Source organism: Colletotrichum abscissum, assembly GCF_030869225.1.
Source record: "Colletotrichum abscissum strain IMI 504890 chromosome Unknown Scaffold_35.1, whole genome shotgun sequence".
Lineage (NCBI taxonomy): Eukaryota > Fungi > Ascomycota > Sordariomycetes > Glomerellales > Glomerellaceae > Colletotrichum > Colletotrichum abscissum.
In genome coordinates, this window is record NW_026850265.1 from 198,263 (window position 1) to 225,981 (window position 27,719).

General features: G+C 43.7%; 8 protein-coding genes across 8 annotated transcripts; 6 read left to right on the forward strand and 2 right to left on the reverse strand.

Moving 5' to 3' along the window:
* Positions 1–1,142, forward strand: CABS01_12036 (endopolygalacturonase 1; the record flags this gene model as incomplete). The annotated part of the gene is made up of 2 exons (XM_060545390.1): positions 1–201; positions 255–1,142. The coding sequence occupies 2 exons, from the start codon at positions 1–3 to the stop codon at positions 1,140–1,142; spliced, it is 1,089 nt and encodes a 362-aa protein (XP_060396906.1).
* A 1,225-nt stretch (positions 1,143–2,367) lies between these two features.
* Positions 2,368–3,470, reverse strand: CABS01_12037 (glycosyl hydrolase family 61; the record flags this gene model as incomplete). Its single annotated transcript, XM_060545391.1, has 7 exons — positions 2,368–2,411; positions 2,479–2,728; positions 2,782–2,842; positions 2,900–3,153; positions 3,219–3,248; positions 3,312–3,320; positions 3,378–3,470. The coding sequence occupies 7 exons, from the start codon at positions 3,468–3,470 to the stop codon at positions 2,368–2,370; spliced, it is 741 nt and encodes a 246-aa protein (XP_060396907.1).
* Positions 3,471–14,285: 10,815 nt separating this feature from the next.
* On the forward strand, positions 14,286–14,756 carry CABS01_12038 (uncharacterized protein; the record flags this gene model as incomplete). Its single annotated transcript, XM_060545392.1, has 1 exon — positions 14,286–14,756. A coding segment is annotated over one exon (471 nt), but the record flags the coding sequence as incomplete, so codon positions are not given.
* A 315-nt stretch (positions 14,757–15,071) lies between these two features.
* On the forward strand, positions 15,072–16,608 carry CABS01_12039 (peptidase family M28; the record flags this gene model as incomplete). Its single annotated transcript, XM_060545393.1, has 2 exons — positions 15,072–15,178; positions 15,246–16,608. The coding sequence occupies 2 exons, from the start codon at positions 15,072–15,074 to the stop codon at positions 16,606–16,608; spliced, it is 1,470 nt and encodes a 489-aa protein (XP_060396909.1).
* A 559-nt stretch (positions 16,609–17,167) lies between these two features.
* CABS01_12040 (ergosterol biosynthesis ERG4/ERG24 family protein) lies at positions 17,168–18,718 on the forward strand (the record flags this gene model as incomplete). Its single annotated transcript, XM_060545394.1, has 3 exons — positions 17,168–17,205; positions 17,269–17,576; positions 17,628–18,718. 3 exons carry the CDS (start codon positions 17,168–17,170, stop codon positions 18,716–18,718), a joined length of 1,437 nt encoding a protein of 478 aa, XP_060396910.1.
* A 78-nt stretch (positions 18,719–18,796) lies between these two features.
* Positions 18,797–23,439, reverse strand: CABS01_12041 (L-galactose dehydrogenase; the record flags this gene model as incomplete). Its single annotated transcript, XM_060545395.1, has 7 exons — positions 18,797–18,891; positions 18,985–20,312; positions 20,367–20,833; positions 21,330–21,353; positions 21,443–21,781; positions 21,847–22,054; positions 22,184–23,439. The coding sequence occupies 7 exons, from the start codon at positions 23,437–23,439 to the stop codon at positions 18,797–18,799; spliced, it is 3,717 nt and encodes a 1,238-aa protein (XP_060396911.1).
* A 299-nt stretch (positions 23,440–23,738) lies between these two features.
* On the forward strand, positions 23,739–24,047 carry CABS01_12042 (uncharacterized protein; the record flags this gene model as incomplete). The annotated part of the gene is made up of 1 exon (XM_060545396.1): positions 23,739–24,047. The coding sequence occupies one exon, from the start codon at positions 23,739–23,741 to the stop codon at positions 24,045–24,047; it is 309 nt and encodes a 102-aa protein (XP_060396912.1).
* Positions 24,048–24,620: 573 nt separating this feature from the next.
* On the forward strand, positions 24,621–26,420 carry CABS01_12043 (sugar 1,4-lactone oxidase; the record flags this gene model as incomplete). The annotated part of the gene is made up of 3 exons (XM_060545397.1): positions 24,621–24,927; positions 25,007–25,625; positions 25,703–26,420. 3 exons carry the CDS (start codon positions 24,621–24,623, stop codon positions 26,418–26,420), a joined length of 1,644 nt encoding a protein of 547 aa, XP_060396913.1.
* Positions 26,421–27,719: the final 1,299 nt, after the last annotated feature.

Sequence of the window (27,719 nt, forward strand, 5' to 3'; positions counted from 1 at the left end):
ATGGTTTCTTCACTTCTCGCCCTCGGCGCCTTGGCCGCCACTGCTATCGCTGCTCCCCTCGATGCTCGCGCCAGCTGCACCTTCACCGATGCCGCTGCCGCCATCAAGGGCAAGGCTAGCTGCACCAGCATCATCCTCAACGGCATCGTCGTCCCTGCCGGTACCACCCTCGACATGACCGGTCTTAAGTCCGGCACCACTGTAAGTTTGAATATTCTGGCTACTGAATAACACCTAAGCTGACACCGTAAAAGGTCACCTTCCAGGGCAAGACCACCTTCGGCTACAAGGAGTGGGAGGGACCCCTCATCTCCTTCTCCGGTACCAACATCAACATCAACGGTGCCTCTGGCCACTCCATCGACTGCCAGGGCTCCCGCTGGTGGGACTCCAAGGGAAGCAACGGCGGCAAGACCAAGCCCAAGTTCTTCTACGCCCACAGCCTCAAGAGCTCCAACATCAAGGGTCTCAACGTCCTGAACACCCCCGTCCAGGCCTTCTCCATCAACAGCGCCACCACCCTCGGCGTCTACGATGTCACCATTGACAACTCCGCTGGTGACTCCGCCGGCGGCCACAACACCGACGCCTTCGACGTCGGCTCCTCCACCGGTGTCTACATTTCCGGCGCCAACGTCAAGAACCAGGACGACTGCCTCGCCATCAACTCCGGCACCAACATCACCTTCACCGGCGGTACCTGCTCCGGTGGCCACGGTCTGTCCATTGGCTCCGTCGGCGGCCGCTCCGACAACACCGTCAAGACCGTCACCATCTCCAACTCTAAGATCGTCAACTCCGACAACGGTGTCCGCATCAAGACTGTCTCCGGCGCCACTGGTTCCGTCTCCGGCGTCACCTACTCCGGCATCACCCTCTCCAACATTGCTAAGTACGGTATCGTCATCGAGCAGGACTACGAGAACGGCTCCCCCACCGGCACCCCCACCAACGGCGTCCCCATCACCGGCCTCACCCTCTCCAAGATCACCGGCTCCGTCGCCTCCTCCGGCACCAACGTCTACATCCTCTGCGCTTCCGGTGCCTGCAGCAACTGGAAGTGGAGCGGCGTCAGCGTCACCGGTGGCAAGAAGTCCACCAAGTGCTCCAACATCCCCAGCGGCAGCGGTGCTGCTTGCTAAGCGTCTCGCACTTGCGAGTTTTCTCGGCCGCTCTCTTTCGAGTCGGTGATACCCACCCGGGGGTGCTAGTCTCTTTTCCTTGGTGGGAACGCTGACGCGGATTGTTTTGTGCTGGACTTTCTTGTAATGAGTTGAGCCGTGTCTGCAAAGTAGTCAGCCGGGCGCAAATTTGTTCCTGTATATAATTTCCTTTGTCGTTCTCAAGATGTCTTGAGGCGAGATACATACGAATCCAATCACATACTGGATGAACTTCATTGTTACCTTTCTTCGTGACTCCAAAATCTTCGAGGTCGCAATTGACCCATGTTCTGCTTTAAGCCTTTGTGCCAAGAAACCAAGAGATAAACGACTGCTCATTTCCACACGAGTTACAAGGATCCCTACATGGCATACCCCTGGACTGTAAAGTGGCCCGGACCCCCGATCCTCATTTCCAGCAGAACCACAAAAGGGCCTGGCCACACGACTTTTTTAATCAACACAAAATCAACCCGAAAACAAAAAAACTGCCCACATGGTCAAAAAAAGCAAAAGAAAGACTCCTCGACGGCGAATTATATCGTGGGATTTCCCCGGTGACAAGCAGATATTCTCACCACTAGACTATCGGGGATTGGTGGATGTTGACACCCAGTGATAGTTGGTTGACGGAACCGCCCTCAGTGCCTATATCAAAGCTTCAGCCGAACCGTCCCCGCCAACAATCCCCCTTGAAGCTGGATTTTTCTCATTGTTTCATGGCAAACAGTGAGGCAAACAACTTCGGTCGATTGATTATGTGCTGAAGTGCAAAACTCACAGGTTTTTGACCAAGTATGTAGACAGGACGTTGTTGCTTTATGCTGATGCAACGCGCAACATCAACACCGATGGCATATCCGAAAGTCATAGCAATAAATCTGTCCTTGGGAACAAAGAAGAATGATTGGCACATGGCACTCCTAGTCACCCTCGGCAGTCTTCATTGATTGAACTGGGTTTTGGATTTGAGCCACGCTTGAGACTGAAATTTAATGCACGGGTGGTGCCCTGTGAGCTTTCGTCAAATGACATGTTCCCAGTTGAGTTGATGCATCTGACGTGGATGATGGATCGAGCCTAACATCAAGCTCGTCGATCGTGTTCAAAGGTATATACTCTCTCACTTGTCTCAGTATGTACACGAATTTAAATGAATGGACGAGCTCAGTCCTTGCTACTGTCAACAGCGATCGGAAGGTGCTTAGCAGGTGAACACAGCCGGGCCGGGAATAGTGTAAGTTTGAGCTTCAGAGAAAGTCAAAGGTCAGCAATTGTCAAGAGTCAAGAATCCAAGAGACATTGTACAGCATACCCTTGTAGGCATCGTAGGTGATACCAGGATCAGTGGACTTGTACGCGCCGGGGATGGCAACCAGCGAAGTCGCAGTCTTGGTGCCGGAACCAGTGACCTGGAGTTGATGGCATCCGGGGTAGAATTGTGCGCCAGGGTACGAGTAGGCGGCGTGCAGAGCAATGATCTCGTGGCGAACGAGGTAGTAGCCCGACTTCAAGCAGGACGGGATTGTGTACTGGTAGCCGGAGTTGGCAACCATGAGGGGGGTCTAACAGATGTTAGTGCCAACTAATCGACTTTGACATCGCAGGTCCAACATACATCGGCCCAAGTGTTGGTGGTTCCGGTGCGTCCACCCTCCTTGACCTTGAACCACACAGCACTGTCTCAGAGGTTAGACACGGTACCTAGACACATTTACGTATTACTCTTTACTTACGAAGTGCCAGGCTGCCATGCCTGACAACCGGAATCGGGGCATCGTGCCATGTAGGTGATCACAGGACCGACGTGAGAATCGGGCCAGAGAGTCCATCGCAGGGTGACGGTCGATCCCGCTGCAGCAGTAGCGTGCAGGGCCGCGGGCGTCGAGCCCGAGATGCCGCCGGCTGTGTATCCTCCGCACTGGACATCGATCAAGTCGACGCTCTCGACTGGGCCGTTGCCTTGGACCGGGCGAGAGATTCTCTGGGGCTATTTGAAACTTGTGTGAGTTGTGATATCCTCGCATGGGGGATGAAGCTAGAGCTTAGACTTACAGTAGGGCTCGTGTATGGGTCTTGGTAAGGCTAGGTACGTGTCTGTTGTTAGATTTACAATAGAACATTTGTGGCTTTGATAGTCTAATGTACCTGGTAGAACTGTTGAAAATGAGTTAGCAACCATTATCCATAGCATGAAGATATGTCATGACAAACCTGGTAGTAGGTGCCACCAATGGTAGCATTGTCGACGTATCCGTGACCAGCGACCAGAGCCGCAAGGCCTAGGAAGCAAGCAGCGATCTGCATGTTTCGAATATTTCGAACGAACGTCTGATGGACAAAAGCAAAAGATCGACGGCTGCGACAAAGAGCAAGTTGCGTAACGACTGACACTGCCTGCCTGGAGCTGAGCACTTTAAATCCAGAAACTTGCTCTTACACGGGAACCACCGCGCTATATATCATCAACACACCGACTCAAGAACAGTTCATCCTTTCTTCTCCTTTTCGTCTCCAATGGGGACCACTCCTCTCAATCCAAGACACCAAGCCAGCGTAGTCAGCCAGCAAACTCCTTGGCACAACGACGTTGCCTCCTCATCCCACCCCCCTAGAATCTCATCACGGGAACTAAGAGGGCAGCGCAAAAAGGAAACAACGGAACCACACGAGCGAGTGCCACGGCTCGACTTTATTAACTCTGGCAAGGGGCATTGCCAATGAAAATGGGGAAAACCCGCATCCCACTTTGGAGGCGGGGTTTCCACCAATTAATCAGCCGAGCCATCGTCGCAAGTCAAAACGCCAATGCCACCCGTGTTTTAATTAAAAGAGAACAACAAAGACGAATAAGCAAGGTTAGATCTTGCTACTACTGTGTCGACAGAGCGCAACAAACTTTTGCACGGCTTCCGTGATGCCGTGTGCCGTGGGTTTGGATTGCGGGGGGATCTGCGGTGTCACTATGCCGGTTCATGATGCTTGTAAATCTGCAGGCAATGCCGAGGAAACATTTTCGTTTCGAGAAAATCTCTCAAATAGCTAAAGATCAAATAATCCAGCCTGAAGATGAGTCTTTTGAAGTTGAGGAGATTCGTACGCGTTGATAAAGTCCTTGAAATTTAGGGGCCCAATTGAGAGGGAGAATGCAATAAAGAAATTGGAACGAGCAGATACTAACTAATACGATACATATCGGATTAGAAGTCTAATTCGACCGCGGTATATAGCCGACTACGTAGGGGCTAATTAGGGGCCCTATTTATAATTATCGTAGCTAGCCTAACTTATAATTAGAACCTCCTTTTTATACTTACTACGTAAATATTTATATAGTTTAATTAATCTCTTTATTAATTATAGTTCGAACTAACTATTTTATAATAAGGATATTAATATTAATTAGTAATTAAATTTTATTATTATAAATTAATAAGGTATTTTACTATATAAAAAAGATAACTTCTTAATACTATATAAAATAAGAGATTCGTATTAATTAACTTTATAAAAATAAATAAAAAAGGAAGCGATTTTTAAATATTATATAGAATTAAATAATTATAACTTTTTATTACTTATGAGAGGTTAACGTTTATTATATTAAACTACGTTAATTAATAAAACTACTTAAGTAACTAGTTTTTTATTATTATTTTAAATAGCTTTTTTATTAAATAACTTTTTTATAGCCGGCCCGTAATTAAAAATTAATTAGTTAAATTAGTAAAAAAAAATACTTACGTAGTAATTACTTACTTAATTAATTAGTATAATAAGCGAGCTCGATAATATAATATAAAAAAGTACTACGTAATTAAAAAAGGGATTTTTAAATATAAATATTTTTAGTTAGTATAATAAGAACCTATATAGGAGTTATTAAGTTAAGAGATTTATAATATATAAAAAAGTTTATTATTATAAGGATTTTATAAATACGATTTTAAGTTTATAATTTAAATAACCTCTTTATAACTCCCTTAACTACTCTTTAAGTATTATTTAAGAATATAATATAGGGGACGGTTTAATAAGAGAAGAGGGGATTTAGAGGTCCTAATAGTATTAAGTTAAAAGTATTACGGATTTTAAAAATTAACTTAAAAAAAGGTAATTATTTTAAAATAGTTCTATAACCTCTTATTAGAGTTATTATTAACTTAAAAAAAGGTTAAAAAAATAAGGATTTAAAAAGAAAAAAAAAAGAATCCTCTAAAGGGCTATTAAAGGGCTTCTTTTTATATTAGCTCTTAATATAAAATTACTAATTTTAAGAAATTAACTAAGTAATAAAAAGGATTATTAATAAGTAATAATTACTTAATTATAATTAAGTTATAAAAAAAACTATTTAAAAAATATAAAATAAGGTACTAAGAGGCTATAAAAAATAAGATTTTTAAAATATCTAACCTTATTATGTATAAGTAATAAATAAGTATTTTTAATAAGTTTTTAAAGTTTATAATTTTATAAAAAAGAGGGCTTAATTTCGTTAACTATATTTAATAATTTATATAGTTTTTAATAGTTTATATAGCTCTTTTACGAGCCGCCCGGCGTTTATTTTTAACTATTTTTATAAAATATTATTTTAAAAAAAATAAGTTAAAAAAGGAGGCTATTTAGAAATTATAAAGAGTACGAGGCTTAGGAAGTTAGAAATATATAAAATAGTAAAGATTAGTAATTAATAAAAATCTTAAGATTAATTATCATATTTTTTTATAATAATATAAACGTTTACTACTATTATTAAAAAAAGGAACTACTAAAACTTATTTTTTTATATTAAATAAAAAAAAAGATCTTAGTAAGTACGATAATTAGTAATTTAAAAAGGTAGTAATAATTATTAAAAATAATAAAAATAAGAGTAGTAATAAAATAGTAAAAAAAAGCGGAAATTTCCTAAACTTTAATAAATTCGTTAAGTAATAAAAGTACGGATTTATTATAATTAATACGCGGATTAAATATATTTTTATTAAAATTAAATATATTAATAACTATTAATATAAGTATAAGCTAGAGTACGACTTTTAATAAGTTAAAAAAAAAAGGATAAAACCCGATCCTAAATAGAATCCTAATCCCTTATAAATAGGTAAATATTAATCCGGATTATTAAGGAACGTAAATATATAGAATTGCGGATTAACTTAACGGTAAGTAAATTAACGTAATATTAATTTATTTAACTAAGGTTTATAAAAAAAAGGGGCTATAGGGGTAATCCCTATTTTATAAAATTATAAACGACCTTAGTTACTAACTAAATAAATAGTTCGCGAGTATAAGCTTAGGAATTATAAAAATAATTAATAAATCTTTTTATAAATAAGGGGTATTACTAGCGTAGTTATAATTATAAAAACTATATAAAATCTTAATAATAATAATTATAAAAAAGGAATTCGTACTATAGAACTAAGTATAAGTTAATAGGGCGTATAATTATTTTAATAAATTTAAAAAAAGGGTAAATAACGTAAATTTTCTTTTTATAATTACTAATAATAATTTATTATTATAAAAGGATATATAGAAATAAAATATAGTACTAAAAGTATAATAATTAATAATTTTACTTATTTTGATTTATAGCTCGTTACTATTACTAATACGAAATTCGGTACTAATTAGTTAATATAAAAAAAAGTAAACGACCTAAAGTTATTAATAATACGTAACGATATAAGGATTATATATAAATACTAAAAATATAGTAATAAATACGAAGTAATTTATAAACTTTAAAAAGATTTTTTTAAAAAAGAAATTATATTTTAAGGAGAAGTATAAGGTTTTATAAAAAACCTTAATAATATTTTATAATTATTATAAAAAAGTTAGAATTAGGGAATACTAATACTATTTAGTAATTAATATCGTATTTATAATAAAGCCTCTAATTATTATTACGAAGTAGTACGTAATTTTAATTAAAACGACTTTTTTAATATAATTAACGTAATATAAAGCCGTTTTAAAATTTATAATAAAAATTTAAAGCTCCTATCCGAGTTATAAATAATTTCTTTCGTATTTATAACTAAAATAATAAAAAGTAAATTATAAATAAAAATCCTTAAAAAGCTTATTAATTAAATTAATAAGCTAACGAAAACTTAGTTAAATAAGGGAATAAATAAGTAAAAAATTAAATATTTTTATACTATAATTTAGTACGTATTAAAAATAAAAATAACCCTATACTAAGTACTTAAAAATTATAAAACGCTCTATTTAAAACTAAGATTTAGTTTTAATATTAAAATAAAAATATTATATTAAACTTATTTCTAAATATATAACGGCCCTTATTAATAATATTAAATTAATTAAATATATAATAAGAAAAGAAAAGAGGCTAGATATAATAATTATTAATAAGGAGGCCTAGATTTATTAAATAGACCGAGATTTAATTCGTAAATAAAATAATAAAAAAAATAATATTATATTTATAAAAAAAAAATATTAATTAAATAATTATTTTAAAAAAGAGCGTACTAAATTATATAAATAATATAAAAAGTTAAGGGTAGTAAATAGTAAAACTAGCCCTTATTAATTTAATTAATTTTTTATTATATATAAAAATAGATCTAGGGGTATAGAACTTAATAATAGTAATTAAAATAGTAGCTTAAAGTATTTACTCCCTATAAAAAATTTAAAAAATAAAAAAGATCTTATCCCCTATATTAACGAATTAAATTATAACGAAATTAATAATATTAATTACTCTTTTTTTATTTTATTAGTTTCTAAAGGATATACGAGGCTAAATAAATAAAGGGTAATAAAAGTTCTTAATAAGTAAGCTTTTATTTATAAATAATAAGGGAAGGTCCTTTAAATAATAAATATAGAAGTAGCTAAAAAAGCAAATTTAATAAGGCTAAAGTCTATTTTTTTAATATTTAAAAAAAAGATACTACCTTTTTTAATATTTAAAAAGAAAAAATAAAATACTAAGTAAATCTAAGGGTAGCTAGAGGGGTCCTTTTTATATTACTTAGATTATTTAAATACTAAGTTCGTATAAGTATTTTATATAAGCGAAAAATACGGCTTAAATAATTTTTATAAAATTATTTTAAATACTAAGGTATTATAATAATTAATAAGAAGAAAAGGGTAATTCTAAGTACTATAAAAAATCGCATTAATAACGCTTAATACGTTAATAACGGGTATTATAAGAATTAATTTTGGTTTAAATAAAGAAATTATTACCCTAAGTACGGTAAAAATAGAGACGTATTTTAGAATAATAACTTTTTATATTTTACTTATTAATATTCTATTTTTTTTATATTTAAAAAATATAAATTAACTAAGTATTATATTTAATAATACGAGGAATAGAATCTTTAGTAATAAGTATTTCGAAATAGTTAAATAATAATAGGGGTATATATTTATAAAACTTATTAATAATACGAAGTTAATTAATTACTTAACGAAAAATAAGCTTAGATAACTATATTAGAAATTCGGGTACTCGTTAATTACGAGGCTATATAACTTTTTAAAGTAATTAAATAATAATAATATTAAAATAGAGACGCTAAAGTAGTTAATAAAAATATATTACTAATACTAAATAAATACGCAAAGCCTATGCAAATTTAAATTTAAATTACGTAATAAGCTTGATTTTAATTAGGAAATCGTTATTAATATTTTTTATTTAAATAGTTAGCTAGTCCTATATATAATTAACGTAGCTATATTTTTTTAAATAGGGTAATTCTTTTAGGATTTATAAATAAAAATAGTATAAATAGCCTTATAAAAAGGATAAATCGATATATACTAGGGATCGCTAAATAGTATTAAAATTAATATTAATATTAGTTTTAAGTTAATAAAATTTAAAAAAAATGCGACGGCCTATAGTATATAGTTAAAAGTTATACTCGTTAAAGCGTATTATAATATTAAAAAAGTAAAAAGGGTATATTAGTAGCTAAAAAGGGCGTTTAGAATTATTAAAAAAGAAAATCCCAATTCTATTAATAACGAATATTTCTAAATAGTACTTAAATACTATAATAATACTATAGGGCTTAATAAGCTTATATTAATACTATTAGTATTTAGAATATATTTAAAAATAATCTTAGCCTTATTATTATTATTAAATATAAGCTAACGAGCCTAAGTAATTAAAAAAATAATATAAGTATTATGCGAGGTAAGTATAAAAAAGTAAGTTAATAAAGTAATAACTACGTATAATAGGCTTAATATAGGGGGTAATTTAAATATATTACTAAATTTAGATATATAAGTATAGTACGAAATTATTTAATAATAGGCTAGGCTATATAAATTAATTTTTATTAATAAGCGCTCTTATATAATTATAAGAGATCGTAACTAGTTATTTAAAGTATTAATTATAGTAATTAAACCGTATTATATAAATCCTAATAAAGTAATTTTTAACTTATAAAAAGAAAAAGAGCTAGGGAAAACTATATAACCCGTAATAAAAGTATAAGAAATTATTTTTAATAAAATCGTCGTAATAATATTAATAAATAATAAAGAAAAAGAAATTATTAAAAAAATACTAATATTATTAATAAAACGTTACGAAAGACTACGATAGTAAGCCCTAATATAATAATTTATTATTAATAACAAGGTAATTAATACTTTTTATATAATAAAACAAAAGCCGATTTTAAGTTAGTAATTAAATTACGTAAAAAAAGCGTAATTATAACTATTAAAAAGCTATATAAGGGATTAGATCTTATTAAAATAGATACTCTTTATAATCGAGGGGTTTATTAATTTATCCTTTATAACTTAGAGAAGTATATAAATTTCTATATATTTAAATTACGAATAGTTCGTAAAATTAAAAAAAAAGGAATACCCTAGTTATATAAAAAATCTAAATACGTAATTTAGGGGTATAGTAATATTAAAAAAGCGACGCTACTTATATAATTATTTATTATATAGCGCTATAGTTAATAATTAATAATAATACTAATAGTATTATTATAAAAAAAGGAATATAAGATTTAGAGCTATAATATTACCTAAGCCTATATTTAATTAGCTATAGGGCTTATAAAGAAAATCCTAGCTTATTTACTAAAAGAAATAGCTAATAAGTACCTAAAAAGTATAATTATTAAAGTACTTAAGCTACTATATAAGCTTATAGAATCGGGTACTTATTAATAAGCTACTTATTATAATTTTTATATTAATTAACTATTAATAATTATTTTTATATATAACCTATATTTATTAATTTCGGAGTATAAAAGTGACTAATTTAAAATCGTTAAAATATAGATTAATAATATATTAGGCCTATTTAATATTAATTTTATAAAAAAGGAGGATAAGGAGCTTTAAAAAGCGGGCTTCGTAGCGAAGCTAAAAGAGGTCTTTATAATAAATACTTTTTTAGTATTTAATAATAGGATTTTTATAATTAAAAAGGAAACTATTATTTTTTAATAAAAGAGATAGGGTAAGAAAATTAACCTCGTTAATTTAAATATAACTAATATTAAAAAGCGGTATAAAACTAAGCTTATATAAGAGGTATATATTATAAGTATTTATTAACTTAAAACGACTTTTAATTATATTAAAATAATATAAACTATAGATTTAACTAAACGAGATATTAAAATACTTAATAAGCGGCTTAAATAGTAATAAATAAATCTTAATCGAGGCCTTATTTATTACTTAATTAACTTTATAATTAGTAAGCTTTATATCTTTATTAATAGGTTATTTATAAATAATAACGACCTTATTTCGTAATTAAAGTATATTATTATCCTAGTTAATAAGAGTATAAGTAAGAATAAATTTACTATATATAGTAATATAATTTATTACTTATTAATTAAAAATAAATAAGTAACAAGAAGTATATTAGTATTAAAGGTTTATAATATAGTTAACAGTATTAACTTCTCTTATATAATTTTAATAATACTAAGGAAAATTATTAATTAACTTAGCTTTTTATTTATTTTAATAGTTATTTATACCGATTTATATTCGTTATATAAATACCTCGTTAAATTAAGAATAATAAAAAAAAAGAGGCTTATAATTAATATTATAGCCCTTAGGTAATTATATAAAAGGCGCGAGATACTCGAGATTTATTAAATTAATAATAAAAATAACCTCGTAAATATTTTTATAAAAATAATACTAAATAAGAGGTTAAAGTAATTTATAAGTAATAAAAAAGTTATTATATAAATAAAGGGATATGTTATATAAAAAGAATAAAAAAAAGGGGGAAAAGGAAATAGCTTAATAAACGGGCCCGAGGTTAAATTATATTTCTAATTATAATAATTAAATTAATAAAAAAAAAAAAGTTAGTATCGGATTAGAAATTTAATTTAATTACGGTATATAGCTAACTATATAGGGGCTAATTAGGGGCCCTATTTATAATTATTATAGCTAGTTTAATTTATAATTAGAACCTCCTTTTTATACTTACTACGTAAATATTTATATAATTTAATTAATCTCTTTATTAACTACGGTTCGAACTAACTACCCTGTAATAGGGATACTAATAATGTATGAATTGTGCTATGAGCTATTAGGAAGCCGAATTGAACAACGCAAGAGTTGCCTCCGTGTCGTCTTTTGGTCATCCTACCCTCTGCCGTTGTTAATGTATTTCTCCCCGAACAGGAATGTGACATCTTGCTCACGAATAGTCAGAATGCAGTAAGCTGAACAGCCACATGACACTCATTGGCTTGGCCGTCAACTTAGCTTTAGTTAAAGGGCGTCTAGGTCTGGTGTCAGGCTCTCTTACCTACATGTCGACGACGTGCGCGGGCTTGTGAAATGCTCAAATATCTTCTTTCGTCCTCGATAGTGCGTCTGCTTCATCTTCGAAACTGAGCTACGCTTATGATCTGTTCTACTACTATTACTATGGGGATTTTGGATTCGGAAATTTGAATGTGACAGTGTGAGCAAGGCACATATTTACCACTGAACTACTGCTGATAGTCAACCTCTTGCATCCATGTAAGTGTTTTAGACTTGTGTATCTCATGCTGTAAAATTACCCCCACAGCGAAGTTGTCTTTGACATAAGACGTAAGGTAGTTCTTGTCAGGAGACATTATGTACGAGCCTCAGAGCCTCGGGTCTCACCATCTATTCACCCATTTACTTCTGCCCTTCGCACCTTCAAGATCCGATTGATTGTTATGCGAACATGTAACCGGTATGTTCGGACTGGGATACCAGACCCAACGGTTCGCGTTGTTATGTCTGGCCGCTGATTAAGTACTTTGTCGACTTCGGCACGATTAAACTGTATAACGCGGATTTCAGAAATGTTTGCATATTCAGCTTCTGAACGATATCTGAACTGGATCTCACTTTCTTCTTTCAATCGGGACCTCCTTCTTCCGCTCCTTTTATTGATGATGACGGTGGATGGTCTCTCCAAACGCTGTCACTGCCGCATTCTACATCCAGACTGCAGGTTAATCTGCAGGTTGATAACGAGTAATGAACAAAATGGACTGCCGTAGCTTTTCGACTCGCTGGGAATAATACCGAAAGACCGCCGAACAACGGTACCAGATTTGCGCCACAGTTATCAGCGCGAATCTCATGTAGCAAGTCCAGGCTGGCAGGTCGCAGGGAGGGATCACATCACACCGGCTCTGGAGGACGAGTAAAGTGCCCTGGTCTGATCGAAGTGGTGGAAGATGAGGAGTCGATCTACTTGGATTTAGATCTGCCGAAAAAGGCCAACGGGCGGAGGCTGCTCAGAGATCGAAATGCGCGCGTCTGATATTCGGTTTTATCCACAAATTCAAATCACGGCAAGAACCAACCACAAGTAAGCCGTCCTGGCTTTGCTTTCGATTTCATCAACGTGCGAATCTCATTGATTGATGATTGAGGTAATTGGAAAGTAGCCAAATTCTGTAGAGTTTTCGAAAGCAACTGCGTAGCGAGTCATGACGTGCAGTACCATCCTGAGGAGAACAAAACTGTCGCAATCCATCAAGCAATCAGAAGTTATGATAAGTTATTGCAATGAGAGTCACACAGGTTTGGAGGCAGCGGGGAATAAGCTCCTGATCAAGTGCCCAAGGTTTTAGTAATGCAGTGCTAACTCCAAAGTTTATTGTTAAGCTTATTTGTTGACTAGGGTGACGAGGTCAAGCTTGTCAGCCCCATAGGGAAGCAAGCGCGTGACCCGGCCCTGTGCCATCGATCGGGTGCTGACGAATGCTAGTTTCTGTTGAAGAAGGCTATGTAAGAAGGCATTTATGGAAGTATTGAATGTGTGATGATTTTGGAGACTTTTCAGGACGCCATGTGGCTGACTCTGCAGCTTAGTATTGAGCAAGGTACATCTAGATCAACATTCTATGCATAATGCAGGACGGCCCGGAAAACTGGCACTGGGGACAAGTGTAGATGGAGAACTTCTACGGACTCTCTTGCCTAACATTGCAGCCAGCCACGGTACTGGCTAGACCCTATCCCTTCTTCTAAAGCCGTGCAGTTACTGCCCAAATGAACGTGTCATTCCAAGAGTCTCGATGTCTCTAGTAAGACAAGACTATCGAAATTGAGACTCTTGAGAAGGTACTTAACTTGGGTTGTTGAACTCCTAGATGTGGTCACTAATGGGGCAAATCTACCTATTATCAAGTTGAATATGCTTTTTCCAGAGTTAGACTTCAACACATAGAGTCTTATAAAGGAGAGTCCGCAACTGATGAACTTTTCCTAGTTCTCCAGTCTAACCCCCCAACGAGGCACGACCATGACGATATTTCAGCCATAAGTAGGCCTGAAAAGTCATTATCGCGTTATCTTCCCCTGTTGTTTGCAAATGGTAAACTCCCCGACGCTCAGATACTCTGCCATTCATCACGTCTGACAGAGCCGGCTTGCCGATCAAAAGCTCGTTTAATGTCTTGGCAACAAGCTGGAATGAACCCCAAGAGAGCAGGTGCAGCACGTTAAGGCCGACCGTCCAAGACATCAGCTTCCAAAAGTCCCCATTATCCCCAACCCCGCAAGCCACGCGAAGCAGCGTTGTCGTGCGCCGTGGCCACATCCCGGACGGAAGCCGAGAAGGCGGACAAGATTACGGAAGAAACTTTAGGCCCAAGAACCGTGTTACTGAACCACCAAACGAGAACCCTGGCATCGGCAGAAGAGCAAGATGGGCAGGTCCTTTATCCAACTGACGCGGTGCTGAGCAACAGTTGGTCCCAACCCGCCACCCCGCGATATGAAAAAGTCTTGGCACCTGCCCTTTGGGGTTACATCGCGGCGTGCGAATATTCGAGCCAAGATGTTGTGACCCGCGTCTTGGCCCTCGGGTGCAGCAGCATCGAAAGTGCTTCTTCTATGCCTCTCGCCTTCTTTTCCAACGGCAAACTACTTGCGGTAACACTCACCCGTTATTGCATGACCAAGGCTAGCAGAACAATCAGGCTAGGCGAGCCCGGCTTTGCTGACAGAACTTGCTGGGCTCGAGTTCTGCTTATCAGTTGCATCAATTGGGCCCGCTGATTCGATATGCCTTCATGTTCCCCGCCCCAGAACCCATGCAATCGGCAAGGTCCAAATGCATGCCAAGCTTAACCAGAAGCTTGAGCTCTGACTCTAGGCAAGACCTCGCAATGTCGCCGCGCAGCGCGCCATTCGACATGAAAAGCCAGGGTGAAAAAGCAACTCAACATGCGGTGTTTGCATGCTATGATCATTATAAAGAAGCGGGCAATGCCCCTGAGCGCGTCTCTGAGATTCTGAGAGCTCAACCCGCCCTGTTCTTCTCGCGGTCTCTTTCCTGGTCTCGCTGAGTGCATCACCAGATCATCCGCCAAGATGAAGACCACCTACCTCTCCGCAGCCGCTCTGGCGCTGGCCACATCCACCTTGGCCACCGATCCCCTCACTCCTGACAAGATTGAGGCTGACATCAAGACCGTTGAGTGAGTCAATTCCATGCTACCACGATCTCCTGTGATGTGCAGCTCTGGCTGACCAAGGCTTAAACAGGCTTGAGCGTGTTCTCTGGAACCTGAACAAGATCGCTCGCGACAATGGCGGCACCCGCGCCTTTGGCACACCGGGCTACAAGGCCTCAGTCGACTTCGTCCTGGAGCGCGCCCAGACTCGCTTCGCCAAGCAGATGGATACCTACCTCCAGCCCTTCAACCACACCTTTGAGCAGACCAACGCCATCTCCGTGACCGGACCCGACGGCGATGTCATTGTCATCAGTGCCGAGTACAACACCGCCACTCCCCTGCCGGGTGGTATCACGGCTCCTCTCATCGATACCCCCGTCGACGACGTGAATGGTTCCGGATGTCTCCCAGAGGCCTTCACGGGCATCGATGCCACCGGCAAGCTTGCCTTGATCAAGCGCGGCGTATGCGCCGTCTCTGACAAGATCAAGAACGCGAAGGCTGCTGGTGCCCTCGGTGTGATCCTGTACAACCAGGTCCCTGGTGACGATATCACCAAGCCCACTCTCAGTGCTGAGAACATTGGTCTCCTCGTCCCCCTGGGTATCATCACCCTCGAGACTGGAGAGGCGTGGAAGGCCCTTCTCACCGCCGGCGAGGAGGTGATCGTCACCCTCATCGTGGATGCCATCTTCGAGGAGCGTGAGACCTGGAACGTCATCTCCGAGACTAAGGAGGGTGACCCGAACAAGGTCATCATGCTCGGCGCCCATCTCGACAGTGTTCTTGAGGGTCCCGGCATCAACGACGATGGTTCTGGCACTGCCGCCCTCCTTGAGCTGATGGGCTCCGTCAAAAAGTACAGCGGCTTCCCCCACAAGATCCGTTTTGCCTGGTGGGCCGCTGAGGAGGCCGGCCTGGTTGGATCCTACTACTACACCGAGCACCTCAGCTCCGAGGATGCCGACAAGATCAAGTACTACTTCAACTACGACATGATCGGCTCCCCCAACCCCATCTACGAGCTCGCCTCCTACAACAACAGCGGTATTGGTCCTCAGCTTATCGCCGACTACCTCGAGGCCAACGGCAAGGAGACCATCTCCGCCGAGTTTGACGGCCGCTCTGACTACGCCGGCTTCGTCGAGCTTGGCATCCCGGTCGCGTCCATCTTCACTGGTGAGGGCGAGAATGATCCTTGCTACCACCAGGCCTGCGACACGATTGACAACATCAACTGGGATGCCATCACCGTCAACACCAAGGCTGCTGGTCGCGCTCTTGCTACCCTTGCCAACTCTCTTGAGGGTGTCCCCCCTCGCGCCAACACTACCCCGATCCTTCGGGGCCGCGCTGGTGTTCTCCAGCAGATGCGTCGCTGGAAGGCTCTGGCTGAGCACACCAGCCACGGCAAGACATGCTCTCACAACGATGAGAAGAAGATCTACTAAGTGCTGTTGAGCCAATGGTGAACAAACCGCCTAACAGATGTAGCAGCGTCGCGGTCACGGTGGATGTAGATGTAGCCAACAATTTGGTTGAGTTAGCTTATGAGTAATGAAGATAATGTCTACTGAGCCCTAACCTCACCTTTTGAAAAACAATTGAACTGCTCATTGAGACTCCTTGCATTCAACACATGTGTATTCCGTGTCCGAAAATGAGGGAATCACGGAAAACACGGGCACCGGAGATGTGGAGCCGACCGGCACCGGAGCACAGGAAAGCTCGGCGTCGCCCACCGTGGATTAGCGCCTCGGCAACTGGAAATTACAACTGGAAGCACGACCCACGCCGCAAATTTCTGCTGATTGGTGCTGTGCTGCCCCAACAGAAAGGGGTATCCCCATTACGCGTGTTGTGTTTGCTCTTCTCATGCCACCGCGTCACGTCAAGTGGAAGCCGGCGTTTCACTCTCTATTCTGAAGCCAGCTGAGATATCTATCTCTTAAGTACGGGTCAACACTGATAAAATTCATCGTGCTGAGTCAGGGACAATTCTAAACAACCATGGCTCCAAAGAAGCACAACTATGAGTTTGGAGGCCCGTAAGTTCCGCGTTCTACAGCCGCTTCTCATACCCAATCGCTGACTTTTTGATGTTCACCCAGTCCCGGCGCCTTTGCCATCGTCTTTGGACTTCCAGTCCTCTTGTGGACCTTCTTCTTCGTCTGCAATGACAAGACCGGATGTCCCGCACCATCCACTTTAAGCCCTCGCACGTTGACCTTGGAGAAGCTCAAGCTCGAGACGCCATGGCCCGCAGATGGAATCTGGGGCTTCTGTAGCTGGGAAGCTTTCGGCTGGAGCATCGCCTATTACTTTGTGAGCTTGGTCTTGTACCGCGTTCTCCCTGCTCAAGAGATGCTCGGTACCAAGTTGGTTCAATCTGGTCGCCCATTGAAGTATCGCTTCAACTGTAAGGTTTCTCAATTCAAACATTCAATGGATCCATCTAACCCAGGAACAGCTTTCAACGCCACAGTCTTCCAGCTCGCCGGCCTGGCTATCGGCACCTACCTCCAAGGCGCAGACTTCGTCGTCTGGACCTACATCTCAGACAACTATCTCCAGCTCCTGACCGCCAACACCATCCTCGCCTACATCATCACCGTCTACGTCTACGTCGCTAGCTTCAGCGTGAAACCCGGCAACCCAGAGCTACGTGAGCTGGCCGTCGGCGGCAACACCGGCAGCCTCATCTACGACATCTACATCGGCCGTGAACTCAACCCCCGCATCACCCTGCCCTTCTTCGGCGAGATCGACCTCAAAGCCTGGCTGGAGATGCGCCCCGGCCTAACTGGCTGGGTCATTCTCAACCTTGCCTTCTGCGCAAAGCAGTACCGCACATACGGCCACCTCTCCGACAGCATCATTCTCACCACCGCCGTGCAGGGCTACTATGTTCTCGAGGGCCAGTTCATGGAGGCCGGCTTGCTCACCATGATGGATATCACCACCGATGGCCTGGGCTTCATGCTGACGTTCGGTGACATCGTCTGGGTGCCCTTTCTCTACTCCACCCAGACCCGCTACCTCTCCGTCTACCCCGTCCACCTCGGCTGGGCTGGCGTCGCCAGCATCTTTGCCGTCTTCGCGACTGGCCTGTATATCTTCCGCTCTGCGAATAACCAGAAGAAGGTCTTCCGCACGCAGCCTGATCACCCGAGCGTCAAAGATTTGCCCTTCATCCAGACGAAACGCGGTACTAGACTGCTTACTGGTGGATGGTGGGGCAGATCCCGACATATCAACTATTTTGGCGACTGGCTTCAGGCTTCGCCGTTCAGCTTGCCGACTGCCGTTTCTGGTTACCAGATCCTCACTGCTGGCAGCGCTGTGTCTGGTGCTATTACAATGCTTGACGGTCGTGAGGTCGTTCAGGGCGCTGCTCGTGGCTGGGGCATGATCTTTACGTACTTTTACGTGCTGTACTTTGCCATCCTGCTTATTCATCGCGAAGGGCGGGACGATGTTGCTTGCTCGGACAAGTATGGCGAGGACTGGGAGAAGTATAAGAAGGTAGTTAGATGGAAGATTTTGCCGGGTGTTTACTAGGGGAGTCAAGAGTATCTGCCATCATCAAGTTCGTCAACCAATATGGATGTCACCCATCAAGTTGGAGCTGAACTTGGCTTATGTAGCACCGTATTTGAGTAGCATAGCCTCGATTCGGCCCGAGATCTCCTCGATGTTTTCCAGGCGGTCGTTGACGAATCCCTTGAAAATTCCTCCACAGTCGAGTAAAGCCTTTAGACATGGCTTTTGGGTCTTATATCGACATATTTGGAGTGGGGTCATACCACTGAGATAATCGCACGCACGTAATATAGTATGCTCTGGCCGATTCATTGCAGCTGGATTCCCTCTAGCGTCTGGATTCGCTCCGCCCTCGAGCAGAATTTCCACTCCGTCCTGATCCAAACAAGCGACGGCGACTTGCAGTGGCGTGACTACAAAGTCTGGTGCATCTGTTTCCGCACCCAGATCTAGCAGTTCCTCAAGTCTGCACATCTCAATGCAGGCTGGAAGCGCGGATAAGGGGTATTCTCTATACTCCTCATGGCCATGTAAAGCAACGAAGTCCAGGAGAAGACAGCGAAAGTCGATAGCTTCGTGCCAGTTCGTTAAGAGGTGGTGCAATGCTTCACCCATGAAGCTTTCCGAACCAGTGGCCGCAAGAAAACTCATAAGAGGAAGATGGAAATTTTGTATCGACTCCTCAAAATCAAATCGGTAACCCATGTGTACTATAGTCTGCAAGAGATTCCCTGCACAACCCTCTTTGCGTAGCATGGAGTCCGCTAGCTTGAAAGCTTGCAGGTACAAGAAGCCGATCAAAATGCGAACCTCAGGCTGCGGTGGTGCATAGAATACTATATCCGAGTGCCAACCAAGGAATATCTCCACGACTGGTTCCCCGTCTTCTATGAGTTCCATATTATGAATCGTGTCAAAAGGATGTGTTCTTGAGTGGTGTGAAGTCGTAAGCATGATAGCAAGTTCCTCATTCTGTAGGAGAACGTCTTCACAATCACGAATCATTTTCATGACTGCGAGACTGCAATACGTTCCAAAGTCGAACTGCCATGTAAGGGTCGGAGAAGTTCGATGGTTCTCAAGAGTCCTTGTCTCGCCGATCTTGTACTGAAATGCTTCCGAGGAAATAATGCTTGCTCGTTCGCTTAGGGCTGTGGACTTGTCAAGGCGAAAACAGCATTCAGGACTAAAACGGATCGACGTGGCCAAATATTCCATGACAGTGTAATGCGAGAATGAGATTTCTAATCCGCCACAAAAGTCAAATTCGACATCTGCCGTGACAGTTACGAGACAGCCGCATAATTCGCGAAGGAAGTCGACATCGTAGCGGTAGTCTTTTGCACACCGGCTTTGCCGTGACAAGTCTTTTTGGATTGCCTCTATCAATACGTTGGAGTCGATCCATTTACGCCCAAAAACTTTGTTGTTGAAGCAGATCCAATCAAGGGCCGAAACCACAATTTGAAGATCTTCTTCGGGTATGGCCTCGAGAATTTTGTCGTATGCTTCATCGAGGGTTTTTGGAAGATTTCTCAGTTCGTTCATGATAGCTGCCTTGCTCCCTTTGATTCGTCGCAAAGAGTCGAGCTGGCACACGATCCAACGAAACCTGCGGAGCGATTAGTCTCGCATAGACGATAGCGGTTGTAAGTGACATACTTACATTCCTTTTGCGCCAATACACAAGGCCTCTAGAGCCTCTTGGCGTACATCTTCTGTCCAGTCCTTCAACTTGTCGTTGATAGCGAGTCGAGATTCAGTATACAGACGAATATCAGCATCGAGGTACTTGTTCCTCATAGAAATTCCCGTCGAAACCTCTTCCATGACTTTTTCAATGTCCAGATATTCGCGACTTGTCACTAAGAGCCGGATGTTTGAGAATCTCAAGTCGGTGGCGAGATCTCGCAAGACCTTGAGAAGCTCTTCTCGGGGACTGCTTTCGTCAACAGCGTCAATCGTGATGTGAACACTGCTGAAGTAGCGTGAGACAGCCTCAAGAGCAGTGAGCAGGTCGCTGAGGCTAGGATCCTTGCCATCCTTGAACAATTTCCAAAGATGGTCTGGGACCTGATCTACCTTCCTACACATACGCTCAAGGACCCATCTCAAAAATGGAGCTGACTCGTCCTGATTGTGCCCAAAGTAGCAGTAGTAGTGAATTCCAATCGACACAGAGTCACTTGAAGTAGACTGTCGGCAATTCTCTTCGATTTTCTCAGCGAGTTGTGAAGCCAAGATAGTTTTGCCGGCTCCCGGGATGCCATGAATCCACAGGCATCGTACATCTCCTTGACTGAACTGGGCCCACTCTGGAGTACGTGACATCCATTCGCACGTTCCAGGTTCGTGATTTGTGCAAGCTCGGTAGTGAATTGATGACGGGTCAGTATGTCTGAGCCACTTGTACACATCGTTTCGTTGGTTTTCTAACCATTAATGTGACGATCAGTATGGTAACAGTGGCCATCGCTTAAGAGGTCGAGTGGAACATACCAGTCAGAACTTGCTGGATGCGTGAAGTTCCCTCGCGTATGAGCTTGATGTCATGACTAGGCGAAAATAAGTCTCAAAATTCTCGCGGGCTACTCGTGGTTTTTATATAAGACACAGCATTTTCACTTACCTGGATGTTGCGGTTAAAGCGAGACTGATTGTATTTTTGCACCGTGCAACGTCTTGGAGCAGTTTTCTGGCCTTCGTCTCTTTCAACGGCCATGCCAAGTTCCTCAGAGTGACCTGCACTTTCCTTCTCGTCGAATCAGGGGGCCCTTGTGCCTGGTTTTGGTCAGAGGCGATCAACTTCTCCAGCTGTTCGATGGCGCCATGGCATTCTGCAACAGGCCCTGCATCTCCGTCCAAAGCTCTTCGCAAAGCCGAGTATGGTTCTTCGAATTTGAGGAGGAACTCGACGTTCTGCAAGACTGCCCCCACCGAGGAACATTCGACGAGGATCGTGCGTAGATCGGAGGGTGCATCCCGGACGTTCTCGATGTAGTGCTTGCAGATTGATACTACTCTATCCGCGATCTGAATAGTTGCGAAGACGCTCGCCACAAGACCGAAGGCTTCTGCCATCTTTCAGCCGTCGTCAGTACTCAGGGCAGTACTGAAACGATCGATGACAGCAGCGACCCGCGTACTTGAAAAGGAGAGAATGGCGAAGATACGATCAGGCTGTGGGCGGGGAGATCTCGCCTTATGATTTCTATGGCCCCCGAAAGCAGCTGGCAGAATGCCTCGAAGTGTGCCCAAGGCAGGCTGTGCCGCAGTCTGACAACTCCAGTCCAATTATTCGTCGCAGCTATGGTGCGCCTCATAACGATTCCGTAGCCTGCATCGCCATGGGGGCTGGTGTGCCAAGGCATATTGACCAATCAGATGTTTATCGCTGTGTGAGGAATTGCATTGCAGATTACTTTGTCGAATGTGTCTATTTCTATCAGGTATTGAGACATGCAAGTAACGCTAATCGCTCACAAATTGCTGGAAATTCTAGTCATGAAGTTGGTCATCAGTTCATCCTCCTCCGGGATCAAGCCAAACTTATCCGCGCTCCTCTCGTTCTGGAAGCCCTCATCGGGGCTCGCCCAGCTGTAGCCCTTCCACACGCCCAACTCGGGCCACATCTTCTGCTCCACGAGAGCCTTGAGCTTCTCATACCGCGCCGAAGCCTCGCTGCCAGCAGCGAGACCCTGGAGCACAAGCTTCCACGACTCGACAGTTTGCTCGAGCTCCGCGGTGCTGGTGACGCCCATCACGCTGCCTCCGACGCGCACGTCGCCGCTCTGGCCCGGCAATTGCACGCCGAGACCAGCTGCGGCGCCGACGCGGGCGTACTCCTCCATTGACCAGTGAAGCGCCACGGTTTCCAGACGCTCGCCGGCATCGCTGGCGATGGCCGAGAGCTTCTGGCATGCCGAGCGCAGGTCGTCCGGCGCGGGGTGCCACGACGCGATAACGCCGGCCTTGCCCTCCGCCGTCTCCGTGCGCGCGGGAACGCCTGTGGATGTGAGGAGACCCATACCGAGCATGCTTGCGTTCAGCACGACCTGCACGCCGGCGTTGCGGAATCTCCGCAGCGGGCTCTGCTCGTCGGTGTGGTCGGGTCCGGCGACAACCTCTGCGAGGCCGAGCGTGGGGTTCTGGATGGTGAAGTGGCCGTAGCTCAGGATTGCATCGAGAGCCTCACCCGTCTCAGCGAGGATCATCTCGGCGAGACTGCAGAGAACATGGACGGGGAAACCACTGATACCGACATAGCGGATCTTGCCCTCATCGCGAAGCTGTCTTAACGTCTGGACGGCAGCAAGGACTTCTGCGGGGGAGACGAACTCGACGTCGTGCATGTACACGAGGTCGAGGTACGTCGTGTTGAGGCGGCTGAGGGAGCGGAGGACAGAGTAGCGCACGTACGCCGGCGAGTAGTCAAACTCGTTGCCGGCGATGCGGCCTGCCTTTGTGACCAGCACGTAGGACTCTCTGGGGATGTTGGTGGCTGCGGTGTGGGCGGCCAGGGCGTCACCGAGCAGGACTTCTGAGGGGCCGTAGTACGGCGATGTGTCGAAGCCGTTGACGCCGAGCTCTAGCGCCCTTGAGACGATTTGCCTGTACGGCATCTGCAGCGGGTCCTTTACATGCTGGGTGTTGAAGGTTGCTGTACCTAGGAAGACAGGTGGCAGGACAGAGGCGATGGAAGGCCGGGAGGCCGGGTTGAGGCTTGTTGTGGTAGCCATGACTCCTGGAGGAAAGGTGATATGAGAATGAGATGAGAGCTAGTGAGAATGGTTCGATATGCTCAGGGAGTAAAAGTTCGGGAAGAGGGGCGGGAAAGAAGAGGGACTTGTCAGGAAACTGTCTAGCCTTAAGACGGGAAGTGAGAAGAAAGGGCTGAGCCGGTGAGGTGTTTGCTACTTGATATGAGAGGGTCACAACAGGATCGGTCCAGAAGTCTGGTCTAAAAAGCCCGCATGGGGGGCCTCGCTGCTTGCCAGGCTCCTGGACTAGGAAGAATTCGTTATTAACCATAACTGTTATGTGGGCATTTGAGACCGCTCTTCTCCGTCCGCTTCTATTAGCGTACCCAGAAACCGTGAGCTCGGATTCTCCCAGGGCTAGGCTCAAGCCGCGTACGCTCAAAGGGTACTCGACTCAGTGCCGATACATAGGTAAGGTATTAGAGTATCAACTCGTCAATACTTACGAAGCTATGTTGCGTGGTGGGGTTTATGCGTGGTCCATCTTGGGCCAAGCCCTTGGGCGCGAGCTATTTTACCAAGTGAATTTGGACCGATTGCACGTGTCACCTCGTCTCAACTTGCCACAACTTGATAGACAAAAGTGACAGAGTGACAGCAGAACGACAGGTTGGGCAAAGCCGCAAAAGAGAGAGAGAAGAGAGATCATGGGTGGGAGGACCCCCAAATGCAAGAATCCTTGCCAACTGCAATTTTTCTCCTACCGGGCCTCGCCGGCCGGCATAAGTGTGGCGGAACCCCCAGTATCCATGTTCCTCTGAGACTTCCCGTTTCAAGCCACCCTCCTTGACTCGTCATCCACAAACAGATCCCCCCGATCCCTGGCGCCAGTCGTACGGTCGCACCAGAAAGCACCACAGAAAGTCAGAAACCCAGAAGATGCGGTGTGCTCCATTGCGGACGCTAAACTTGTTTTGTCATATAAACCGTCATTAGCCTCAAAATTTCCAAAACACTCGGCTTTCAGGGTGCGTTGTCCAATTCACTCTTGGGTTTTCCCTCATAATCTTTGCCAACGAGAGAGGCGGGCGGCACTTAACAAAAGCCCCTCAACCTTGGATCATCATCAGGGTCGTCTGTAGTTCGACTTTGCTTCTTCCGAGCCCGGTGTAATAGTTGTTAATTATCATCGTCGACGAGAGCAGGCTCCGACACTCACAATGGCCGCCGTTGCGTCCCTGGACCCTCACATTCGCGGCATCATCGATGATGCCGCCGCCGATGGCATCCCGTTCCGGGCCAAGTCGGCTCACTTCCACACCACCTGGGCGCGCACCTTCTCATCGCTGCCGGAGCTCTTCATTCAGCCTCAGTCGCAGCAGGAGGTTGAGAAGGCTGTCAAGCTTGCGCGCCGGTGCAGACGGCGCATCACCACGGTTGGCCATGCACACTCACCTTCGGACCTCACGTGCACGAGTAACTGGCTGGTCAACCTCGATGGATTCAAGAAAGTGTTATCTGTCGATAGTAAGCACAGACCCTCATGTCATATCTCATTCACTCATCCGCGTAATCTCATGAGAGCTATGCTAATGCACCTTGACAGAAGAGACTGGTCTCGTTGTCATGCAAGCCGGCATCCGGCTATGGCAGCTCACTGAGGAGCTGAATAAGCATGGCCTCTCATTCCCTGTGCTGGGTAGCGTCAACGAGCAGAGCATCGCCGGCGTCATCAGCACAGGAACCCGCGGCAGCACCCTGAAATACGGTCTGCTTTCGGAGGCCATTTCCTCCCTCAAGATCGTCCTTGCCAACGGTGAGACGGTCTCATGCTCGCCGGACGAGAACCCGGATCTCTTCCGCGGCGCCACGCTGTCGCTCGGCGCCCTCGGCATCATTACCGAGGTCAGCTTCCGTGCCGTGCCGGCTTTTAGCTTGCACTGGCAGCAGACGATCCAGGCCGACTACAAGATGCTCGACGCCTGGAAGCAGGACAACAAGCTGTGGACTCAGTCCGACTTTGTTCGGGTGTGGTGGCTGCCTTATACCAGGAGGGCCGTGGTCTGGAAGGCAGACATTGTCACAAAGGAAGACCTCGAGTCCGGAAAGGAGAAGAACCGAGATCCGCCAGTCGGCTACTACGATGGAGCTCTCGGTTATCACATATACCACAACCTCCTTTACCTATCGCGTTACATCCCTCGCATCCTGCCCTGGGTTGAATGGTAAGCTGAAGCCCCTTCCTTGATACACCTCATCCGACGTCGTCGACGGACTCAACGGACTAACTGACGTCCTACAGGTTCGTGTTCGGCATGCAATACGGCTTCAATGATGGCTACACCTCATCAGCCGTCCAACCCATGGATAAGGCTTTGTGGATGAACTGTCTCTACAGCCAATTCGTCAACGAGTGGGCCATCCCGCTCCACCGCGGGCCCGAGGCCCTGATGCGTCTCGGATCCTGGCTCAACAAGCTCAAGCCGGGCGACCCCGACTACGTCGACCACGGCATTCCCTTCTCTGCTGAGGGCCTCTACGTGCACTCGCCCGTCGAGGTCCGCGTCTGCGACGCCACCGTCCACACCAGCGCTGAGCAGCGCAACAGACCCTTCCTCGACAGCACCGTCAAGGACGGTCCCACGCTCAACCTCAACGCGACAATGTACCGACCCTACGACCTCGACCCGCCCGGCCTGAAGCGCTGGATGCAGGGCTTCGAGTGGTTGATGCGTGACCTCGGTGGCAAGCCGCACTGGGCTAAGAACTTCAGCGTCAAGAACGAGGAGTTTGCTGAGTGGTACGGTGATGACATGGTCCAGTGGCGTCGTGTCCGCGATGAGGTTGACCCCGACGGACTGTTCGTCGGACCTTGGCACCGGCAGTTTGTGCTGGATCCCAAGAGCGCTCCTCTCAAGTTTGAGGAGTTTGAGAAGACGAGGCATGATGCTGGCCGGGGTGTAACCGTATACGGCACCCGTCTGGAGATCGAAGATGCCGATGCTGATGTCAAGGCATGAGCTACCCTATCTTAGTTAGTATCTGTAGTGTCTGACTGTGTAACTTCTTGGCCCGGTGAATGGCGTGGGCTGTGAAAATTGGCATCTGGATCTTTCATAGCATTGATTTACCTCCTACAATACAATCACATAGATTTCAAGCGAGGCAATTTCCATCACCCCGCCCAGACTGCCCGGAAGCATTTTACATCCAAAGTAAGATTGTAAACAGTTCTTATTCCCAATATTCGAATACGATGAAACGTGCAAATCATTGCCTCTTCCGTTGATGCCTCCCTTCCCAGCCAACAATCTTTCTGGTCCCTGAATTTTGGAGCTGTCTCCTTTTCTGCGCAGTCGATAACCCACCCCTCCATCCACCCCCATGGGCACGCAGCTACGGTAGGCGAGGGTAGGACGGGGGTCTTCTCCGTCAGTGCATCCGTCAAGATGCTACGTAGTACTTGGTCTGTGGTGTAGGTAGATAAATGAAAGTCCGAAAATGCCAGATACGTGTAAAGACAGCTTTTTACGCCGTAATGGTAGGTAGACCGTAGACCCCACACTTGACCCCCTCCCCTGTGTGATGCTCAGATCGTCGCCCTTTAATCTTGCTAAGCAAGAAAGACAAGGTAAGGGTCCGTGTTCTCCTGGAGCGAGATCACCCAATTCTGGGCACCAAGACGAGACTCCCAAGTTCTAGAATTTCTTTGGGAAGGACAACAAAGTTAAGGAATTCTGGATACCCTTCATCACATCATTCTTCTTTTTTCTCGCTCGGGCTTTTCAAGGGGCGGGCGGCAGGGCATGGTTCAAGTTTTGGTTCTTCGGCCGCGGGGCGCGGGTGAGCGGCAATCAGCGAGTTTGATCATCGCACAGAATTCAATGCCGCTCGTACGTTCGTCCCCCTTCGCCGGTGACGGTCGGCGAGGACGAGCGCGGACACTTGTTCTTTGTATCAACGTCGTCGTAAGGCTGCAGGCTCAACGTCGCATTGCGTCGCGATTGTGGATTAGTATTGCACTGCTGTGTTGCGCAATCGCGCATTATCTGAAGACCCCTTCGTCTTAGTTGGCGGTATGGCTTGCAGCAAGGGGACGCACCAACAGCTTAGTGCTCATGAGTAGCCTATATGGCTAGCATCTTCGGGACGTTTGACGAGGTCTTCGGATCGCTGATACCGAATTGATTACTGCCAATGCTGTCCATATTGAAAAATTATCAATTTCAACCTTGTTTGAGGTTCCTTAGCTGCGGTGTCTGAGAGAGAAAATAATATGAACATCTACTTGGCTTATATTAGTCGGAGAAATAAACGAA